We start from the raw sequence: 22,312 nt of genomic DNA, 5'->3' as shown, positions 1-22,312 counted from the left end.
AACATCTTTTTTGCAATACTGTGCTTCAGATGAATTCACTGAGCTTTGTTGATGATTCAGTGCAACCAGCTGAGTAGAATTTCATTGAAAACTGATTCTAGGCTGATCTTCCCTGAATATTCAGAATTTAAATACGCTGGCTTTTCCAGCTGTACCAGTACAAATATCGCAGTTGTGAAAGTTACACCGGACCATAGAACGCTGCAGAGACTAGATAGTTCAGAGGTCTGTCAAGGGAACGTAAAACATTTCATTTCCATGTTTATTTGGCCCTTGCGAGTTGTGATCAAAACTAACCAGTTATTGGTCTATGTAAAGCAAGCGAAAAATTTCAGTCTCATTCCAAGTGGACAGGTTTCATGTCGCAACCCCAACACTGCCTCTCCCCCACACCTAACTCAAATACATAACTGGTGCTAAATTGGCTCCTTTCAGTGCTCCTCAGGCCATGGTTTGAAGTACCTTAAAGTAAAACTTTTTTGTAACCTTCCTGGAACACAGTTACAGTCAACACACACGCTTTCACCAATATTGCCTGTGCTGCAGCTCTCATTAGGACAGGGAAGACTTCAGAACCCAAACTTCTTCAGTCCTTCAACTTCCACCAACATGAAAATTCGCTCACCTAAAAACAGATTAAAATGCACAACAATTAAAAAGCAGGCAAGCATCCCAAAGCAAAGTATCTGAAAGAGTCAATGAAGTCTCACTAAGTCAGTCTACCCTCAATTGCTTAACTCAGCCTACTAATGACCAAAACATCAGTGCTTTTTTGTGTATTTTATGTTGAGCAGTCAATTCCAGAAACAAAAGTCAGTTGTAGCAATGGATCACAATCTGTGCGCCAGCAATATATCAAATTCCTTCACAGTGGATTTCTGTGAAAGTGACACTAACAAAAGCTTGTACAAACCAGAAATGTTTAAGAAATTCTTCCACAAAACTTGGACGGTAAATGACCAAACAAAATCCTCTGAGAAAGAATATTAAAATAAACTGCCACGTTCTAAAAACAAACATAACTTGCAAGAAGAGCACAACATAAATTGCCTAGTATATAATGAAAATCAGAATGTACTCAAAATTATTCTGGAAGTCATGAGCATATTGTGAAAGACATGATCCAGGAGAAAAAACCCAAAAAGGAGATCACTAAAATGCCTCAAATGAGCAGGGAATGACATAGCAGGCTGGATCCTATTTAAAAACCTTAGGTTTAAACCCATGCAAGAAAGCCAGGGTATTAATGCTAACATCCAGAAACAACGGTCAAGGAAAGAAAACAATTTTGCTCACTCCAAGTTCTAAAATATTTATTCTCATATCCTTATACATGGTAGCAAAGCAATATGTAATAACCAAATAAAATAACTAAACTTTAATCCCTATAATCTAATCTGCTATATTAAAAAAAAAGAAAAAAAGCAATGCAGCCCAATAAAATAAAGAGTAGGAGTTAAATGCATGCTCTTAAAATAGAATTAGACTGCAAAAGAAGAGAAGTGATTGTCATTGTGTATCTTTTCCTGCACTGAGCTTATTGTTTGCCCTTACCAAATAATAAAGGAAATGATGAAGAGAAAAAAAAATAGGAAAAATAAAGCTCATGCTAGCACATATAAAAATGTAGCAAAGTGATTCATTGAAGCTCAACTAAAATGCAAACTGTTTTGATGTGAAAAAATATGAGACCGTATCCTATGTTTGGAAAACAAAAATGCTTACCATGTAAATTCCATGACAAACCAACTGTGGAAACAATTGCTTAATTATGCTTATCAAAATAATAAGAAAGTATCAGCAGTTGCATTCAACACACATGAATCAGAAAGACTACCTGTGCAAACATAAACAAATCATCTGAATTTCCAATTAACTATTACAGATTACAAATGGGGACACTTTTCAAAATAAATTACAAGACTAATTAATCATTTTAACACACAAAAGTAACTATGTTACATTGGGCAGTAGCTTTAAATATCTTCCTACTTATTGTAATTCTATCCTGGTTAGTTTGAACAAAGGCTAGTGAGAATGTGTAGGGAAGAGAGAGGGAGGGGGAAAAGGGGAAGTTTCCAGACTTTACTTTGATCACTTTATGTAGATAATTACTGTCTACATTTAGAATCATAACATAACAGAATTATTGACTAAGGAAAGCTCACAATAAACTACAAATTGTTCGATTCAAACATCATAAGCATTGAGATAGTATCCTCCAGGCATGCTAACACGAATATCTGTGGTCATATGACACGATCAACCACTTTTCTTCAAACAAAATTACACAGAGAAACTTGATGAAAATAAGAGCAAGACACTATTTCTTGCTCTGCATAGTAGCAGTCTCATCTCCAAGGGTGTTTCAGAAAGTAATGACAAAATGGTTGCCCACAATGTATGGAATGGCAAAGTGGGAAAAGGCTACACAACAGGGGGAAACACAGATGGCGGCACTGTTGAACGCGCCAATTGTTTGCAACTACGTAGAGAAGTAATGTGCTCCAGTAAACCATCACTGCACACAAAACGGGTTTTATTTCAAAATTACTGTTACTTTCTGAAACACCCTTATATATAAGTTTTGAGACTTACCTCAATTTAAACCCCCCCAAAATGTTCATTGTGTTTTAATAGTCTGAGGTTAGGAATCTAGCATCATGGGTTATGGAGCTGTTTTGAAGGCAGCACATTTCGCTTACTACGAACCAGTGTGCATAAGGAAAGAGAATCATTCCATGGACAGAAATATGGGGCCCAAGTTTAAAACGATCTTTATCAAAGCACACTAGAGTATGTGGGCACAACTGTCCGTGCACACAAAAGCCTGCCTATGAATAGCATTTGCACATATAACACTACAATACAAAGGAAATATCTGCCTTCACAAATATAAGGTTTTTGGAAACTCTCCAAAAATTTAGCCCACAGCTTTTTATCCCCCTCCCCACCCTTCCGTGGATAAGTTCTGAGATTCTTCCTATGATAGAAAAATCCTCCAACCACTCCTGCATGCACTTCCAAGGAAGGACCAGAATATGCATTGAAATGCATAGCCTGCTCTTCCACAGTTTAACTACCCTCAATCAAACTGCACTGAAAGAATGAAATTACCACTGTCAGAAAAACAACTGGGAAGAGACCTTGTAGTTTTCAGAGCCAATTATTCTGGCTGCAATTCAGCACAGAAAACATTTAAAATACATAAAAGCAAACTCATTAATTTTGCTTAAGTCTTAGATTTTGATACGGAAATCGTAGCAAATGGGCCAAACTGCAGAATCTACTTTTCACACAAATACATTTTCAAAAACTGATTGTGTTAGCAATTGGCCCAAGGAGTGCTCTGCGATTGTCTGCACTTCCATCTAAACCCTTGTGCCAGAATCACTGTTCTTTCAACGTGTGTATGGACCCATGATCTGCATTTTCATGTGCTAGAATCATAAATGGGCTTTAACCAGATGGTGCTAGCCACGATACCCATCTTTTACAGATTTTTCCATCAGTAGATGCTAAAGCATTTTTAGAAAAGGAGGTCTTAATCCCATTTTACAAATACACAGACATAGTGATTTGCCCTACCTGCTTTGGTGGGTCAGGACTTCCAAACTATGACCAGTTCTGTGTCTGCTAATCCATGCATCTGCAGGCATTTTGCTAAGATCTTTATATTTTTCAGATAAATGGAATAGATAATTCTTGTTAAAAAAAAAAAAAAAAAAAAAAAAATCTCCCTTTACTTCTAAGACTGCCATATGACTCCAGGACAGACACTGAAAGTGCTCTACAGAACCATGAAAAGGGATAAACATGCTGGTTATGAGGAGGGTTAAATTAGCTAATGTATGAAAAGCAGTCTCATTGTTCTTTTATTGGTTGTAAGCAATGTTAGGTAGTTACAAAAAAAGTTCAGCCTTCTTACTGAATCCAAACAAAAGTGCAATGACAGTTTCAGCTAAAATTGATAGCACAGAAAAGTGTATTTTTAACTGTGCCCTTCACTTGCACTGGAACCAAGAGTAAGACACTAGTCATTGTGACTGAGGATGACAGAATGAGCCCGAATAATTTTGAATTTAGAAAGACTTCCTGATTTTATTAGGACATGGATGACTTCTGTCTTCTCATCTAACAGTATCTATAGGTAAGCAAAGTGTATTGGCTATTCAGAAAGTTATAAACAACTTGCAAATTGAGTAATTCCAAATAACATCAGATTATAAATGAATACACTGTATCAGTTTTCCAGAAAAAAAGCCTAAGGAAGGCAAGCAGAACTGCCTGTTACAATCATGCAGAGTATTGTTTCAGAAATAGTACGCTGTGTGAGTAATCCAATTGGAAGATTCTTCCTTGGAGCGTTTTGCTGAGCTGTGTGATGTAAAAATAGATTTGTATGCCTCCGATTTATCCTCCCTCTCCGTGATGCATCTCTTGGTGGTACTAGATGAAGCAGCTTTTCCTGGCACAGTTGATGGACTTCCAATAGCCTCTATTGGGGAGGGAGGGAAAAAAGGAAGGAACAGAAACACAAGACATTTTAGTTTTTTTGCAACTGCATATTAGTTTTGTTTTGTTTTTTAAATTCATTTCTACAGCTCCAAAAGACTGGCCTGCCAGGAACATCTCTGGCAGACGAGGGAAAAAGTATGTTTAAATCAAGTCATTCATACTCCTTTCCAAACTCATTAAAATGTCTGTTCAATGTACAGCTTGGGAAGTAGATTTCTCTCCTATGAACGCACATACCCGAACACAGTACTAGAAGTATCGGCTGCAGCAAGCCAAAGGGAAAGCTCTAAGCTCCAGTCTTCACACATAAAGGTGGGAGGATTTCTCCCTCTATTGTTTGAAAAATAGCTGTCAAATGCCAAAGGCAACACTTGTGACATTTATCACCTGGGAATCTATCTACTCCCTTTATCCTTTATGAAGTCCCTTATAGACAACAACAATGGCCTGAAAGTCATTTAATCATTTCTCATTGAAGCCAGGAAAAATGCCTGCCCCATTATTTGTGACACCATTTCCATGCACTTCACCTGCTGCTACCACTATGTTCTCAAAGGACACAGGAGTATTTCTGAAAAGCTGCAGTTGCGGCTCACAAGTAAAGAGAAAAAACAGCACAAAAGTCTTCCCTAAACTGCCTACAATGAGTACATTTTAGGCACAAAAACAGTTAGTTAGAAGCCTGTCTGCACGTTCACTAATTGATCTATACAGGCAATTATGAACCCTACATGCACAGTGTTAAGTAATGCAGTACTGTAGCCTTCTCATTTTGGAAAATGTCACCATTAACATCACTCATTCAACAGGAAAAGATAAGCAAAGGTTTGACCTAGACAGAGCTGCTTTCTCTTCTCTCAGCTCCACTGTCATCCCCCAAACTTAACACTGGGAAGAAAACAGCACCAACACATGTGAAAAAAATGCAAAAATGCATCTTGTAATAAATGCATGCAAACCTCAAGGGACAGCATCTAGCAAAGTTAATTTCTTTCCTGCCCACAGCCTACCTCATGTTTCCTCCTTAGCTTTATTTTTCATTTTTTTCCCCTAGTTCATTAAAGCAACTAGGTCTCCAGATAGAAACCAATGACCTGTCATTTCAAAAGGGGCTCAGTGATTTTTTTCCCTTTGCGTTATGTTCTGTGAGAAATTAATTTCAAGTGTTATTCAAGACAGCACAGACACCCATTAGCAATTAGAAGAAACTGGGATGAAACAGTTTAAACACGATCCATTATAGACTGAAGAAATCTGCAGTTCTGTATGGAGGAGAAGATAGGACATTTATAATGTTAATACTCTAGGCTCACCACAGAGAAACACTAAAGCTCATTATTTAATATCAGATTCTGCAGATTATTTTCCCTTCAGAAAATGACTCATTTCTAAACAATAATTGATTTTAAAACATATGAGGGTTGTTTTTCCCCACCAATCTCTGGAAAAAAAAAATTCGTAAGAATTAAAGCAACTGAGCAAATGAACTGTGCAATATATATACACATGTGACCTAAACTGGTGCTGCCTCCTTGGGATTAAAAGACAGCCAAATTCAATCTCAGTTTCACGCTGAATGTCCTTAATGATGGGTAGCAGAGAAGTAGCTAACTGGAGGACTAGCAAGTTATTAAAATATGCGAAGAGGATTTGTTTCCTTTGAAAGAAACGCCCACAAAATCATGCTTCTTGAATCTTAAAAAGCAAGAATCGGTAAGATTTAGGGTTTGGATGTGAAGATATAGAGAGGGCTGAGTGAAAGATGATGCCTATGCTGTGGGAATGAACAACAGGCAGACTGGTGATGCTGTCCACATTATTTGGAGAAAGGGTGACCGGTGAGAGTGGAGGGGATTAAGAGATCAGTTAGCAATGCAGAGTAAGAGCAAATGACTAGATGGCCAGTCATCCACAAAGGGATGTCAGAGATGCACGCAAGATTTTAGTTTGCACAGAAGACGACAGGCCTGGAATAGAGGGGTAGATCTGAGAGCTGTCGACTAAGAAATGTTGAATTTGTATCTGCGGATGAGATTATGCAGAATAATGTGTAGAGTGGGGAGAGAAAGGGTCTAAGGCAGAACTTTGTAGGACCCCCTGCAGCCTTTTGGAATATATACAAACAAATTTAAGTATTACCTCTTAATGGGCTTTATATAGCCAGGTTTTAACATCTTATGAACAGTTTAAAAACTAATACATGTATATGCAAAGTGTTTGCAAGGTCACTGCACAAATGTACGGGGAGGCTGTATAGAAATTCAACTGCAAATGTGGCATGAAGTAATTCAAAATAGTTCCTTTAAAATTATTTTAACAGCGTGGAGCAATTTACAAAATTGTTCAGTTACACTAGGACACATGCACACTAACCTGTGCCTTTGGTGAATATAATCTGTTTCTTTTCTCCAGAACTAGAGTTCAGGTCATCATTTACATTCTTTACTTTGGACGGTCCGGGAGAACCTACAAAAGAAAGAAACCCCCCCGCAACTGAATCGTTAACTTGTTTCATAACTCCAATGGTAAAGCCAACCTGAAGTTGTAAGAACATTACCTTCAGGGGCGTCCTGTTGAGAAACTGATTCTGCTGCCTTGCATTTCTTTGATTTCTGGAACAATATAAGCAGAAAGTTGAGAACCTACTTTAAAAAGCTGTATGTGTTACTTAATGTCAATTTTGTGTTTTAGAGACTTAATTCTATTTGTTACGCTTGTACATTTTATAAAACAACTTTGTGCTTTCCATACAGTTGCTTTAAGTGTTACATACACTTTCAATCTGGAAAAAATAATGCTGACCTCACAGACGCCTTGGCAAAACAATGTACAGGCTGAAACTAAGCTGCCTAAAACCAATTTTTGGCTTGCTTGGTTTCTTCTTTAAATGAACCAAGTTAACAAAAAGCACACAACATGCAAAAAGTTAAAAGTCTACTTGTGTGTGTACCTCCTGCCCCCAGACCAATCCTATATTAAACCCCGCCCTGCAAACTATAGCAGTATTTGTTGTATAAATGTTATACAAAACACTGACTTAGTAACGTCTCAGAAGAATTTTACAATTCTGACTAACCAAATCCAAAGGAGGAAACACTGAACATACATTTAGAATACGCTGTGCAGTCTACAAGATAGGAGACAATGTTAGGGGAAGCAAGTAACACAGTAGATGCTGCTCTAGATCTCATCCAGAAGGTGGTGGTAAAAGGCCACCATAATAAAACCAGGCAGATTCCTAGTGATCGTTTGTTGTGTACATCCCTGTACCTTTCTATGGTTTGTCTCCTTTCAAAACAGAGAGGATATGCAAGGAAGCACGCAAAACACATTCATTCTGATGCTCTGTGCACCAAATCTGACAACCGGTCACTTAACAGCAACCAAGACTTTACAACTTTATTTTTTTTTTTAAGGAGCTAACGTGACCAGAAACTTCTTGTTCCTGAAACTAGGTAAGGAAACAATTTTGTATGGATGCCAGATTTATACAAGAGTTCTGATCATTCGAGTTGGGAGGGGAGGGGAGATATAATCCAGTTGCTATAGGGCAATTATCAATTCCTAGCTTTTTGGACTGAGAACAGCTTTCAGCATAGTATACTTTATTTATATCAGGCACTTCTAGCATAAAATGCTACAATAACTCCGGCTACAATAATTTTGGCTGACAATAACAAAGACAACATAAACTTTACCCTCAGAAAATAAATACAGTAAACACAGGTTGTAACAAATTGCTACTCATGAGGAGGTAAAAACAGGTTAAATCTAACTGCCCATCAAAACGGGTAAAATAGTAAAATATTAGTTACTGAAAGGTTAATAAATTATTATTTTTGCTAGAACATGAAGCAGCTTGGTTCATTTAGTCAGGGGAAGGGGGAAACACCATTAAGTCTTCCAGTACATAGAGGTTGTTATACAAAGGATGGTGACCAACTGTTCATAGTGCCTGGGGAGAGAACAAGGGGAAACGAACAAAACACCAAGGCTGCATACATGTTCAAATAATCTAGGTTTGTTCTCGTGATAGAAAAGCTTTACCCAGAACCAGGTGCTTCGGGGCAGGCAATTATTTTGGGTGGAGGACTGCTTAAAGAGGTTTGGTGAGCGATCAAGGGCTGCATGGGTGGCCCCGCCCCTTGACAGATGCCCCGCACCCTGGTTGCCATTTTGGGACCAGAAATCCCATCTCTAACCCCTGACCTTTGCCAACAGAAGTCCTTCCTTTTGCCCCCCCGGAAATACTCCTTTTGGGAGGGGGAAGATGCCATCTCAGAACCAGAAAAAAAAGGAATCATACACTAAAAGTCAAAACACCTACTGTAACATATTTTAAGTTTATTACAAAAAATATTTTTGTCATGATTTGTATAGTTTATATAGAGGTGATTGCATAACAACTCAAAAATAATTTTTAGTCTTTTATATAGCGTGTGTACATGAGGAGTTGCTGGAAGCTGGGGGAGCACAACAGCTGTCCCTGCTGCAGCTCTCTGGGCAGGAAGGGAGGGGAACCTGCAGCGTTGATGGAGCGGGGTGGGCTCTGCCTGCAGCTCACTCTGGTCCTGCTCGTATGGGGCAGGGGAGCATGTGTGGATGGAGTGGGAAGCAGGGGGGTGAAGGAGCCTGACTGCTCACAAAGTCCCGCAGGCATGGACAGATGGGGGGGGGCAACAGCAGCAGAAGCTAGCATGCACTTGGTGCAACCCCACCATGCAGTCAGGTGATAGAGGAGCAACAGCAGCAGAAGGTATGGGACAGAGACTAAGAGAGCTGGTGATGCCAGGCTCAGCTGTCTGCCCCTCTCCCGTCTCACAGGGGTTTCTGTTGCTGCCAGTGGTGGCAGCTGCTTTCCCGCCCTTTGCAGTGTGCTGCGAGCCAGGCAGGCAGCACCAAGTCCCTTCCCCTTCCCCCTGCCCATGGAGGGCTAGGCTCAGCCACATCGCAAAGAGCAGGCAGGGAGAAAGCCCCCACATGTGCACAGCCAACCCACCCACACCCCACACATGCACCCACACCCCAACACCCCCAAACACCCTCCATACCCACACACGCAACACTGTCCGATGCACTCCAGCCACACACCCCACAAATACACATCCCACATGTAAACCCACACCCCGACCCTCACTATACCCACCCCACATACATACACCCACCCCCCCACCCCCCAATACTCCCATACCCTTCTCCATACACCCCTCCTATGCCCCCACACACTGTCTCTGCACCATACCCACCCCCCACACACACCCCCAACCACACCCCCTGCACCCCTAGACACACAATATACAAGCAAACTTCCCCCCACCCCAAAAGGAGTACTTCCTGGGCAAGGGGAGAGACTCCCAAATGCAAAGCTCAGCGGTCAGGACTTCTGGTTACAAGATGGTGACAAGGGGGTGGGGCACCTGCCTAGGGGCGGGGCTACCCTTGTGGCCCTCAGCACCTCACCAGAACTTGTTAAGCGGTCCTCCACCCAAAATAATTAGTTGCCCCTGGTGTAGAACCTTACTTGGCAATCGCCTGAATTAAATGTTTATTATAAAGGAACCCTAAAGCACAAACCCAGTACATTTCTCATTCATCTCTAAGTGGTCACTTAAGACAGGTTTCACACGTAAACAGCTGCAAGTGATTGGAAACCAGTTCAAACCTTTAAACACAACAGAAATTCAGTGCACATAAACCACTTTTAAAATGGTCAGAATTGGTTTAAGATAAACCTGGATGAAGGTAGTATCAGACTCAACTGATTTAGATTAAATTGTTTTATTGAATTTCTGTCCCAGATCCCCTCGAGATTCAAGCTAACTCTCAGTCCCCCAGCAGCCCAGGATGCTTTCTATCTCCTTCACAAAACCCCTTTTGCAGGGTGGGCAGGCTAGCCTTGGCCCCAGCCATCTGCTCCAGCTGAGCAGGGAGGCATGCTCTAGCACCCGCCCTGGCTACTGGCCTGGGCCACTGCAGGCATGTGGCTGCATTTCTGGAAACAAAAATGAATGTCTGCTCACTTGCTTATTGGTTGAATCTTAGATTAACCTGCGAAGATTGAACCAATTCAGCTGTGGGCTTTTTGACTTCCTGTACTTAGCTCAGCAGAACAGCATTGGGGAAACATTTCTGTTACCTAGTTTCGGAGAATGAATTCCATATTCAGACAGATGTACGATTTTAGTTTGGGTTTTGAACAGGAAACAAGGCTCAAAACAGAAATGAACAACAGGAAGCTTATTTTTAAGATGTTTATTATTTTTAAGTAAACAGCTTAAAAATAAATAATTGCCAGGGAATGCAGAAGTAGATACGAAAGGGAAACAAGAATTTAGACTTGTTATACACATTATAAAACTCAAAGTTCCTGTTTCATGGAACAGAATGAGGGAGTTGGATTTGGCAGGAGAACAGAGGTAATTTATGGGAGATGCTGGCAGTTCCATCGCTGAAAGATCTTCCTATTTTGGGACTTGTATTTTACCAAATGGAAGTCTCTTGAACTGTGCTGGATTTATATATACATTGAAGCCCAACAGGGCTAGTCACATTCTAACTAGAGAGTACCTATTATAATAGCATCTATTTCCAAATGCTGAACAGGCTAAGTACAGGATGGCTTATTAAGGTTCCTTTCTATCACCTAGTGATCCAGGTAAGGAGACAATGAATTTTTCTTTCTTAAGTGTGCTGCCTCAGCTACTAATACTTTTATGAATACCAGTGTTAGGCTTCTCAAAGAAATGAAGAGGGGGCTTTATCAGTTCTCAAAGCCTGCTTTCAAAAAAAGTCAAGCATACATAAACCTAAATGAACTCTACCACCAAAAATGGAAAGGGTTTGCTATTTCCTATCACTTGCCACTCCCCCACCCAAACTTTTGACATTTTTGTAATTTGGACCCAAAAGTCCAAGTTCCATTTAGGTTTACAGTTGTATGAAGTAAAAACTAACACTTACAAATATCTTGTCATGGTTAAGACCAAAACATTTTTATCTATGTGTCCTAGACAAACTACACGGATTGGTCAACAAATACTAAATCAGAGTAGTTCAACACAGAGACTCTGAAGAATCCCATAATTAGGAGTTGAACTCACAGCCACAAAATAAATTCACAGAAGGTTTCATTACAGTTAACATCCTTTTATAATATTCTGGCATTTTTTAAGTGTACATAGAAACATTACCTTTCCCAATTTATTTTTAAGTCTTCTATCCTCCATTCTCTTCTTCAGTTTTTCCATGTCATCTTTATTGCCATTAAGTAGAATCACATCATCTTCTTGAAAGGGAACACCACACTTTAATGACAAAGAGAAATGAACTCGATATAACTCTGCAAGATCTTAATCACATTTTAGATACAGAAAAATCCCCCCGTTGTCATTTACCTTTTTCTATTGCCCTGTATAAAATTCTCTTTTCATTAGTCAGAAGCTGCAGCTTCTACAGCAGAAATGGAATTATACTGTGTTCATACATTGAAGTGCTTCAATTCCTGAGGATGACTAATATGTGAAAATATAGAAAGCACCTCAGGTAGACTGCTTGTGTTGGCTCTTAGTACTATTTTATTTCTACGGCTGCCAGTGCAAGTAGCCACATATCTGTCAGTTAGGTAAATCATGATGCTTCATTGCCATGACCATGAGGATTTCCTTGGCTAGGCTGAATTTCTAATGGAGGGATGAATCCGAAGTGTCAATTCCACTTTCTGTGTTATCAGGAAATAAAAAAAAGCGGGGGAGGGGGCTGAACGTTTTAAACAAATCACAGATCATCTTTTAACAAAAAAACAAAAAAAGGAAGAATGAACATAGTTTTAGGAGATGAGCCATCATAGACTCCCAGTCCTTTATGTAAGCAAACCATACCATAAGGAAGAAAGCTAAAAACAAGTGAATATCCCAGTTCCATAAATGCACTAAACACTGTCCATTTGAAACCATTTGTAAGCCTACAGAAGAGTCACTGAACTAATTTAACCGAACCATGATTTAATTTACATTGATCCAACCTCCTTGTGCAGATGCACTTAATTGTGCTTAAGCCTCTCTGTTCAGCATCACAAGCTTAAACTGTGCAATGGGCTGATGGCATATAAGGTGCACAAAACACATCTCAAAGTGAATTTTGTTTTGATGCTTTTGCTCAGTCAAAGCTTTGCTGCTGCATACACAGTTTAGTTAGCTAGTTTCTGACCACAAGAAAAATCAGACCTTTCCAAAACTAAAAGGCAATGCCATAACAGAAGAGCAGTTTATAAGAGGTGATACTCAACCTCTGGCCTGCAGAGCCATGTCATCCAGCCCTCGGGGCTCCCCACGGACCTGGTAATTTGCCAGAGAAGAACTGGCAACATTAACTGCCATTCCCCTGCTGCCAAATTGTGACCCTGTGCACTGGATCACTGGTCTGCAGCTAGATGCAGCACACAGGATCAGGCCAGCATATGGGCTCCAGCCCACCAGCCAGCCCTCTGCTTCTCATCCAACACCTGACGCTGGAAGGTTGAGCACCACTGACTTATAAAAAGGCAGGAATCACTTCCCGATTCCTTTTCTTAAAACCAGAGTGGAAATGTCAGAGACAGTTATGACGGATAATCTTCTTTTCAATTATGGCAAGAGGAAGATGTTTTTATTTTGAACTTAAACAACAAATTACCTGAATATTTGAAAACACCGAAAAGTAAAGAAAAAGTGTAATATGCCCAATATGTAAAATTAATCACCTTCCTATACAACATATTAGCAAATAAGTCCCTACAGTTTGCGTAGGAAGTAATCTTGTCCACAACCAACAGGCAAGCAAGTGGCAATGCTGGCAACTGCCTATGCGCTGATGCATGTTAAACTAAAGCTGAACTGGTTTTCAGCACTTTCATGGCTCAGTCAATGTCCCAATTGCACTTGCTTGCAGGGGTTACTTTGAATAGTCAGTCACATTTTCATTTAGCACAGAGATCCTCAAACAGGGTGCCATGGTTCAGCAATACTAGGTGTGCACCCACACAATTCACAAGATAAATCCAGAAATTTCAAGTAAGAATCCAGTGTCAAAGGCATTTCTGACCTTTTGTGCTTTTCTTGAGTTTGTTGCAACAGAAAAAATTGCCATTATTTTTCCATAAACAAAAAGTGCAAGTTAACAGCTGGCATTTTCCCAGTGCTGCCTTAAGCATATAAAGGTTGAGAACCACTGCTCTAGCAGCTTTCCAAAGAAGTCACCTACTGCTAGACAACATCTTATTTGCCACACACTGATTTAGGTGTTTAGATAAAGTTTACAGAGAATTTTTTAACCCAGGTTAGTAAAGTCTCCAGCCCAAAGAATGATAATGGAAACACTGACGACACAAGACCTAGAGTGGAAGAAATGTGCTCTAAGAGCAATAACAGTAATTTCTCTTAACAAGATAATGCCATTATTTTAATGAATGTTTTATGATCTCTAAGCTTCTATCACTTACCATAATCCTAATGTAATGGAAACTAAACCAGAAAGTAAAGTTGGCAGCATTCCTTTTTTCCATTACATACATCTGGGAAGTAATAGCTGACTTTCCCTCCTTTTTCAAGTGCCAATTAAGGGAAGAAAGTTGGTTTCAACAAAGAGGATAGAAAACATTCCCTAAATGCAAAACAAAATGGCCACTGAACTGCAGCAATAAACGTTTTGTATTGCAAGCCTGTTCTTACTTTTGCTTTAAGTCATTTATTAAGCTAATCACTTCAAATTATTTATACTTGCATACTGTCACTGCCAAAGGATGAACTTAAGTGTTTTGCTCTATTGCAGAAACGGTTTCCCCCTATAGCATCTTCCCTCATCAAGAGAGAACAAGTATTTGTGATCTCAATAGTGAACCATGAACTCGAGAACTATATTTACAATAAAGCTCACATACGTGAACCAAGCTGCACTCATTTATCCCACTGAACATAAAGGTTTTGATCCTGTTCCACATAAAAAAAAAAAAGGGATGGAAACTGCATATTTATTTCACTACCACTCTTATCAATAGGGTTTGTACAACATGTTTCGAGGGGGGGACCTCTCTAAGTTCGGTCCCAGAAGCTCTCTTGCCTTTTGCTTTAAAACAGCGTTGAGACCAAATACAACAGCCCTAACTGGAATTGATCTAGATTTCCACAATTAATGACTTTTTCTAAACAGGCCTAGATTACAATTTCCTTATAACAGGAAGCTAAAGAGAAACACAATCTCATTTTTTTATACAAATAATAATAATGTAAGTCTTGACAATCCCTCACAGTCCAGCGCGATTACCTTTCATGATCATCTTATCTGTGTTGAAAGATGGCCTCTGATCCACATGGACTCTGCTGCAGCTCGGACATGTATTTCCGTGTGGGGTGGGGGGCGCTGGATTCTTCATTTGGTCTGCGGCATGCTGTTTCTGCCACTCCCGCTTTTCCATCTCCTGTTATCGTCGTGAAGTTTCAAAGCACTGAGTTCCCTGCAACAGATTCTTCCTCCATTGGGGGCAGTCCTGGGTGATAGTCTCCCATGAGATGACATCAATGTTGCATTTTTTTAAGTTGGCCTTGAGGACATCCCTGAAGTGCTTTCTCTGGCCTCCTCTTAAGTGTAAGCCTTGGCTGAGCTGGGAAAATAAAACTTGCTTTGGGAGTCTGGAGTCAGACATCTAGATGACACAGTCAGACCAACAAAGTTGGTGTCGGATGATCACAGTGCTTGCTTGTAGGAGGATGCTAATGTTGGTGAACTGGTCTTCTCGCTGGATTCAGAGGTTCTTGTGCAGGCAGCGTTGATAGTATTTCTCCAGCAACTTTAGATGTTTCCTGTATGTTGTCCATGTCTCAGGTCCATACAGCAGGGTAGGGATCATGACTGTTTGATTAACCATGACCCTGTTTTTGGATCCAATGTCATGATCTTTGATCACCCATTTCTGCAGGTGTCCAAAGGCTACACATGCACACTTGAGGCTATGCTGGATTTCTCTGACAATGTCAGCTTTCCACGAGACATGGTTTCTAGGGTATAGGAAATACTCAGTGTTCTCTAGCGTCTCACCATGGATCTGGATTACCGGAGCTGGGGACTGTTCATCAGGAGCCTATTGGTGGAGGATCTTAGTCTTCTGAACGTTAAGCATCAATCATGTTTTCTTGTACGCCTCGGAAACGATATTGACGACTGCCGGAAGGTCTGTTTCCAAGTGACCACACGCTACAGCATCATCAGCATACTGGAGCTCAACGATTGCTCAGAAAGAAGTTGTTCCTTAAGGAGAAGAACATCCAAGCCCAAAGGGATCTATCCAGGAACGTTCCTAGCTAAAAAGGAGGCGTACACCCAGTCGCCTGGAAGGGAGGGGTCATCACCAGGGAGGACTATACCTCAGTTGCTCGGGGCTGCAGGGGGGCGGATAGGAAGGCCAAGGACTAGCTACCCAGATGAAGGACAACAAGAAGACCTTTTTTAAATACACAGGGGGCAAAAAGAAGGTACCAGGCAATGTGGGGTCTCTGCAGGACACGCTAGGAAATCTGGCTGTCACACCAGACAGGAAAGCTAACCTATTTAACAATTTCTTTGCCTTCATTTTTCTGAGCAGGGACTGGTTCATCCCCCCCCCCCCCCACTGGGAACCCCATAGGCCCCAGGGTCAGAGGGGAACTAGTCAGGGAACTTCTGGAGGGACTAGACGTATTTAAAACCAGCAGGTCCTGACGATCTCCACCCCAGAGTGCTGAAGGAATTAGCAGAAGTCATTGTGGGACCCCTGGCATGGCTTTACAAGCACTCATGGTGCTCTGGCATTGTGCCAGAGGACTGGAAAAGGGCCAATGTGGTTCCCATCTTCAAAAAAGGGAGGAAGGAGGACCCGGGAAACTATAGACTAGTTAGTCTTACCCCGGTCCTGGGTAAGCTTTGAGAGAATTATTTTAGCACATGTCCACGAGGGGCCAGCAGGCGAGATTATTCTTAGCGGCAACCAACATGGGTTCATTAGAGGCAGGTCCTGTCAGACCATCTGGTGGTCTTCTACGACCAGGTCACCAAATCCTTGGACGCAGGCGTTGCGGTGGACATAGTCTTCTGAACTTTAGGAAGGCCTTTGACACTGTCTCTCACCCCATTCTCATTAAAAAAACTAGGGGACTATGGCATTGCCACCTACACAGTCAGATGGGTCACTAATTGGCTGGAGGGCTGCACCCAGAGAGTGGTGGTAGATGGGTCATTTTTGACCAAGGGATGAGGGCAGTGGGGTCCCTTCAAGGCGCGGTCCTCAGGCCCACTCTGTTCAACATCTCCATCAGCGACTTGGATGAGGGGGTAAAAAGCACCCTGTTCAAATCTGCAGATGACACTAAGATGTGGGGAGAAGCTGTGATGTGAGCTCCTCTCCTCCATTTGAAGATTTTAGCGGGGATTCCATCTGCTTCAGATGCCTTGTTCAGCTGTTTGATGACTTTTCTCACTTTGTCAAGGGTTGCACAGATTCCAAGATCATCTCTGAGCAGGTGTTGTAGAACAGAGCTGAGAGCTGAGAACACTCTCATCAACAGCAGAGTCTTGACTGAGGTAGTCTTCAAAATGCTCCTTCCAATGGGCACTGATGGCTGCCCTTCCCGTGATCAGGTCTCCTCCATCCTTATGACTCAAGGGTATTGGGGTTCCTGAGTGCTCGGTCAGAGATGGCTTTGGTGGCACTGAAGAAAACATGAATACTGTGGATGTCAGCGAGATGTTGAATCTCCTTAGCCTCATCTTCCCACCATTTGCTCTTCATATTGCAGGTCCTCTTTTGGACCTCTTCCTTGACTGGTTGAAGATTCAATTTCTTATGCTTCAAGTTAATGTCATTTTGCAATTCATAAAAGGCCTTGCACTTGTTATCGATCAACTCTTGGATCTCCCGGTTGTTCTCAAACTAGTCTTGATGTTTCTTGGTAGCGAATCCAAGCGTCTCTTCACAGGCACTTGGCAATCAGGTGCCAATTCTTAGATCGTGGGTGTTGCCAAGATATCTTGTGCCCCTTTTTCTGGTGGAACAGGATGTTAGTGATGAGAAGTCCATGTTTCATGCATTTGGTCAAGAAGAGGATGCCACTGGAGTTGACCTTTGCTACTCCTTCCTTGCCGATGGTTCCATTCCAAAGGTTAGAGCCCCTTCTGACTCTGGCACCGAAATCACCAAGAAGAATAAGTCTGTCTTCCTCCAGAGCATCGGAAAGAACTTTGTCAAGGTTGGTGTAGACTTCTTCCTTCATTTCATCGGCAGTGTCAAGAGTCAGGGCATACATGCTGATGACAGTGGCATATTGGTTCTCTGCCAGTTTAAAATGGAGAGTCATAAGGTTCTCGTTAATTTTAATAGGGAACTCATTAGCAAGTTGGTTTATGAGATCATTCTTAATGGCAAAACCAACTCTGTGAAGTTGGTGTTCTCCTTCCTGTTTACCCTTCCAGAAGAAGGTATAGCTGCCTTCATGTTCTTGGAGCTGACAATCTCCTGCTTACCACATCTTGCTCAGTGCAACTACACTGATGCTGTGTCACCCAAGTTCTCGAGCCATGACAGCAGTGCAGCACTCTGGACATTCACTATTATGGTTGTCCATCAGGGTCCTGACGTTCCAGGTCCCAAAAATGATGGTGTGCCACTGATGATATTATCGACCACGGTAAAGGTAATCCCACTGGACATAGTTATCTAGTCAGGAAGAAATACAAAATACTACATTAGGCTATTTTTAGGGCACCTTTTCTAGCCCCTTCCACATATGGGATGAGTACAGCAGATCCTGAAGAGGGCTGCTCAGTCACAGTTCAGCTACCAAATCACACTCCTGTGTCATCCAAGTGCTAGACGACCTCCTTGTAATTGCCACCTTTGTGCCAGTTCATGACTAGGAGCTTCTGGACCTCACAATCCTACTCCTCTTGCCATTAGCTGGCTGCCAAAGGGCTTGAGGAATGTGCTGGAAAAGGTGTTTTCATAAAAGACACCTGTGCATGACTTCTTTTACAATGGAGAAGCTGCTGCACATGAGCTTCCACATGGCTTCTGGAAGAACAAGACACTGATCCAGTGGCAAGGAGGCCAGGACAGCTGGTAATCTTGTTCCGCTGCAGCCTTCATCCAACTTTGCAGCCATCTTCTCGGTACCAGCTCCACCACTGAGGACTTGTAGACCTATGGCTGGGCAGGGTTATTTATAGAGGCGACCTGTTCTTGCCATGTCCCAGTACTGTCAAAGGATGTAAGTGGCTTTTCAGGAGGGAAACCATTGCCACCTGCTGTTTTCACCACAGCCTAGTGGTGCTGCCACTGCTTGGTCCATGACTGCTTATTTGTCAGAGTTCCCACTGCTTATTTGCTGCTAACCTTTCCTGAAGGTCATTCCACTATCTGCCACCTGTGGACGCTCTGGGTAGCAGTGCAGCTCTGTCCCACAAACCAGTTTAAGTAACAAAATAATAAACTAAGTGTCTTCCCAGTAATTGTGAATCTTTAAACTAGGATTGATCAACAACACCTTTTCTAGAATTTGTATTACAAATGGAACAACACTTGAAAGCAGCATCTCTTTTGTATAACTGGAAATCAAGTATAAAATTTTACTTGTCAGAGTTTTTTCCTGAACACAGTACTGTGAAACCATCTTTATAAGGATATAAAATGATAACAAAGGTGATATTAATCAATGGGCTTGCACAGGATAAAACAGGTCAGATGCCTATCCTCCAGTTTTGGTACTTTATCTGATACATTTAATGTAAGCATTTGATGGAACTTTTTAGTAAAGTGAATTTACTAATAAATGTAGATGATTTAGAGTTTTCTTCGCTGTAATTTCAAAGTCATATTTAAGTGAATCCTCAGAACAGATTTTTAACTGTGCATGTTGCCTATCATTTTGTACACGTTTTCTAAAAAATGAGACATGATGAAAGCACCTTTAAAGCTAAATTAAGTAATCTTCCCTTTTGGTAGTACAGAGAATTTTACTCTTTAGCAAAAGCACTCTGCAAGGGTCATATCAGATAGCAACTAAGCAAACATCACTGCCCCACAGCAAATAGAAGCAATTTGTTGTTGATGCCTCTAAAGCAAAAATACAGTAATTTCCTGCCCAGAAATTACTACAACCCAGGCATCAGGCACCACAACTCTGACCCTCGTCTTCCGTGACATCAAATTATTGAGAAGTATCTTTACAAACAGTCCTCCAATATCTTTTCTGAACCTTTTAATTACCACATGGGCTTTTAGCTTTGCAGTTACACATGCTGAATTGGCTGACTGGCACAATGAGAAAAATCTGATAGAGACAGAGCTCTGGTTATGTTTGAGTGACCAAACCCTTCCAAGGTATTGTAAAATGAGCATCGTTTGAGGGGCAGTACTTCAAATAGCACATCATGAAAAGAAAAAAAAAATGCAAAGAAAAGACGTGGCACCATCAGCAGTTTGTTTCATAGTTTCATAGTTAGTAGGGTTGGAAGGGACTTGAACAGATCATCGAGTCCAACCCCCTGCCGTGGCAGGAAAGAGTACTGGGATCAAACAACCCCAGCAAGGTGTTCATCCAGCCTCCTCTTAAAGACCCCCAAGGCAGGAGCCTGCACCACTTCGCTTGGAAGTTGGTTCTTTGCAGGAAGGCTGAACTACCATTTAGAAAAGTCGTCACCATCACTGAAACCATATCCTTAAGGCTTTTAGCTGATGAGTAAAAAAAAAAAAAAATTCATCTTAATAGCTGACGTAGTAAACTGGGAAAGGCCAAGATAAAAAACAGGAAGACTTCTGAATGATCAAGCTGCCACTTCCTCCAGCTTTCTTCCTGTTTCATGAGTGAGCAAGTCAACGGAGGGTTTGGCTTCCTGTAACTGCTCTATCAGGAACTGGAAGTCTGTACAAAATTGAATGCACTTGATGGCTGCTTTTGCTTCCTCCTCCTCTTTGTAACAGTGAAGACATCACTAATCCAAGAAAATTTGAAGTTCCCAAGGGACAAAAAGCAGCACAGCGACTCTGTTCACATGATTGCAGCTGTAACCAGAGAAAGGTATGGCACTGATAGCAAATGAAAGCAAGTCTGAGAATGAAGCACGTGTGTTGTTCCTGTGCAAATGCTCTGCCAATTTTTTATTGAATTCGGTATTTGTGAAGTTGTTCGTTTCAGATGTTTATATTAAAACAATTGTTTAAACTGTTTAAGCTCCAGAAGCCTTCATAATAATTCTACCTGATCTTTGCCTTTTTTTTCCACAAATAAGTAACTTACAAAAATATATCCTGAAGGCCTACCACCACCAGGGTTCAGATGATTGTTTTTAACGGTATAAAACATACGCTAGTCTATTTAAACAGAAATCTTGATGTCAGTAGGTACCAAAACTTAAATAAACAAGAGCAGCAGATTTGAGAAAAGTGAAAACTCTCTGAGATTTAAATTATACTAGTTTAACAGCAGCACAGATGGTTTTACCTGAAGAAATAGTGTGAGGCCCTTCCGGTGTCAATGCAACTTGAATCTAAAAAGCATTAATTCTCCTTATTCTAAAAATCTCCTCTTCCTGCTTCCTTTAAGTTCAGGCTTTGTAACAAAATCAGAATTTGTGCTAAAACTACTTTTACTGTTAGCTTTCTGTGACACTGTCTGCTCTTTCTTTATTTTCATTTTTTTTGTCCTGTGTTTATACAGCACTTAGCTTGATGTGTTTATGTCCATGATTGGGGCTCTATGGTACTACAGTATTACTACAGTAATACAAACTGGCATTTACTATTTTATACCTTTGATGTCGATTAAGAGATTTAGCTTTATGTACCTACATTCTGGTGTGCTTTAATCAGTACTTTTTAAAGCTAACTTGAAAATCTAACCTCAAAGCCATAAAAACCATTATTTCACCCCTTCAAAGTATGAATATTTCTTTAAAATCATAAAGAGGACCAGAATTCTCTTCCAGGCAATCCACAGCAGACCTAGTATTGGTGCTCCCTTGCCAGCCCCTCTCTAAATAAAAGTAGTTAGAACTGACTACTGCCTTAGACTAGAGACCAAATACTGTTCCTGTGCCAGCCAATTACAAACTACTGTATTATCTGAACGTCTAGAAAGATGAATGATTACCATCTAAAAAGAAACATGAGGAACACCAAGTACAAATGATATTTCAAAGGTCATTTCATTAGGAACAACATAAGCCAGGAGCAGAGAAATTAATTTTCCAAATAGTGGGAGGGCAGAGAGCAAGGGTTAGGGTGAAAGGATGATGGTAATTAGGAAAGAGAAGAACTGCACTTTCAGCTATTAATTAGCAAATTTATACTTTCAGTCAAGAGTAATAGCATAGAGGACACTAACATAATTTAATTATGGGACAGATGCTGGAACCACATCTGTATACAGAACTTTTAAGTCAAAAGGAAATTCGTGCTTGGAGTGCCTGCAGCAGTTCTTTATTAGGGGTGCACTGATAAAGATTTTTTGGGCTGATACCGATGGTCCACATCAGCCGATACTAGTTTCATAGTTTGTACGGTCGGAAGGGACCTGAGCAGATCATCTAGTCTGACCCCCTAATCCGATTGCTGATATGCATTGGAGAGCAGTGTCTGGCTGATAAGTCCGTTGGGGGTTGGGGGGCAAATCGCCCCTATGGCAAGGAAGGGAGTGGGCTGGGACATAGTTTCATAGTTCGTAGGGTTGGAAGGGACCTGAGCAGATCATCAAGTCTGACCCCCTGTCATGGCAGGAAAGAGTACTGGGGTCAAATG

The 22,312-nt window shown here is 41.1% G+C and overlaps 1 protein-coding gene across 1 annotated transcript in view; it reads right to left on the bottom strand.

Annotated features, from left to right (window-relative positions):
• Positions 1-1,296: 1,296 nt before the first annotated feature.
• Positions 1,297-22,312, bottom strand: part of RTFDC1 (replication termination factor 2 domain containing 1) — a 51,937-nt gene continuing 30,921 nt past the window's right edge. The window contains exons 6-9 of the mRNA XM_019548169.1: positions 11,709-11,822; positions 7,076-7,130; positions 6,892-6,984; positions 1,297-4,498 (exon numbers count right to left, since the gene is read on the bottom strand). Of these exons, the coding sequence (XP_019403714.1) occupies positions 4,314-4,498; positions 6,892-6,984; positions 7,076-7,130; positions 11,709-11,822 (447 nt within the window). The 3' untranslated portion in view covers positions 1,297-4,313. The remainder of the gene's footprint in view (positions 4,499-6,891; positions 6,985-7,075; positions 7,131-11,708; positions 11,823-22,312) is intronic.

Source organism: Crocodylus porosus, unplaced genomic scaffold, assembly GCF_001723895.1.
Source record: "Crocodylus porosus isolate Cpor-Errol unplaced genomic scaffold, CroPor_comp1, whole genome shotgun sequence".
Classification (NCBI taxonomy): domain Eukaryota; kingdom Metazoa; phylum Chordata; order Crocodylia; family Crocodylidae; genus Crocodylus; species Crocodylus porosus.
This window is presented reverse-complemented; position numbering and strand designations above follow the sequence as displayed.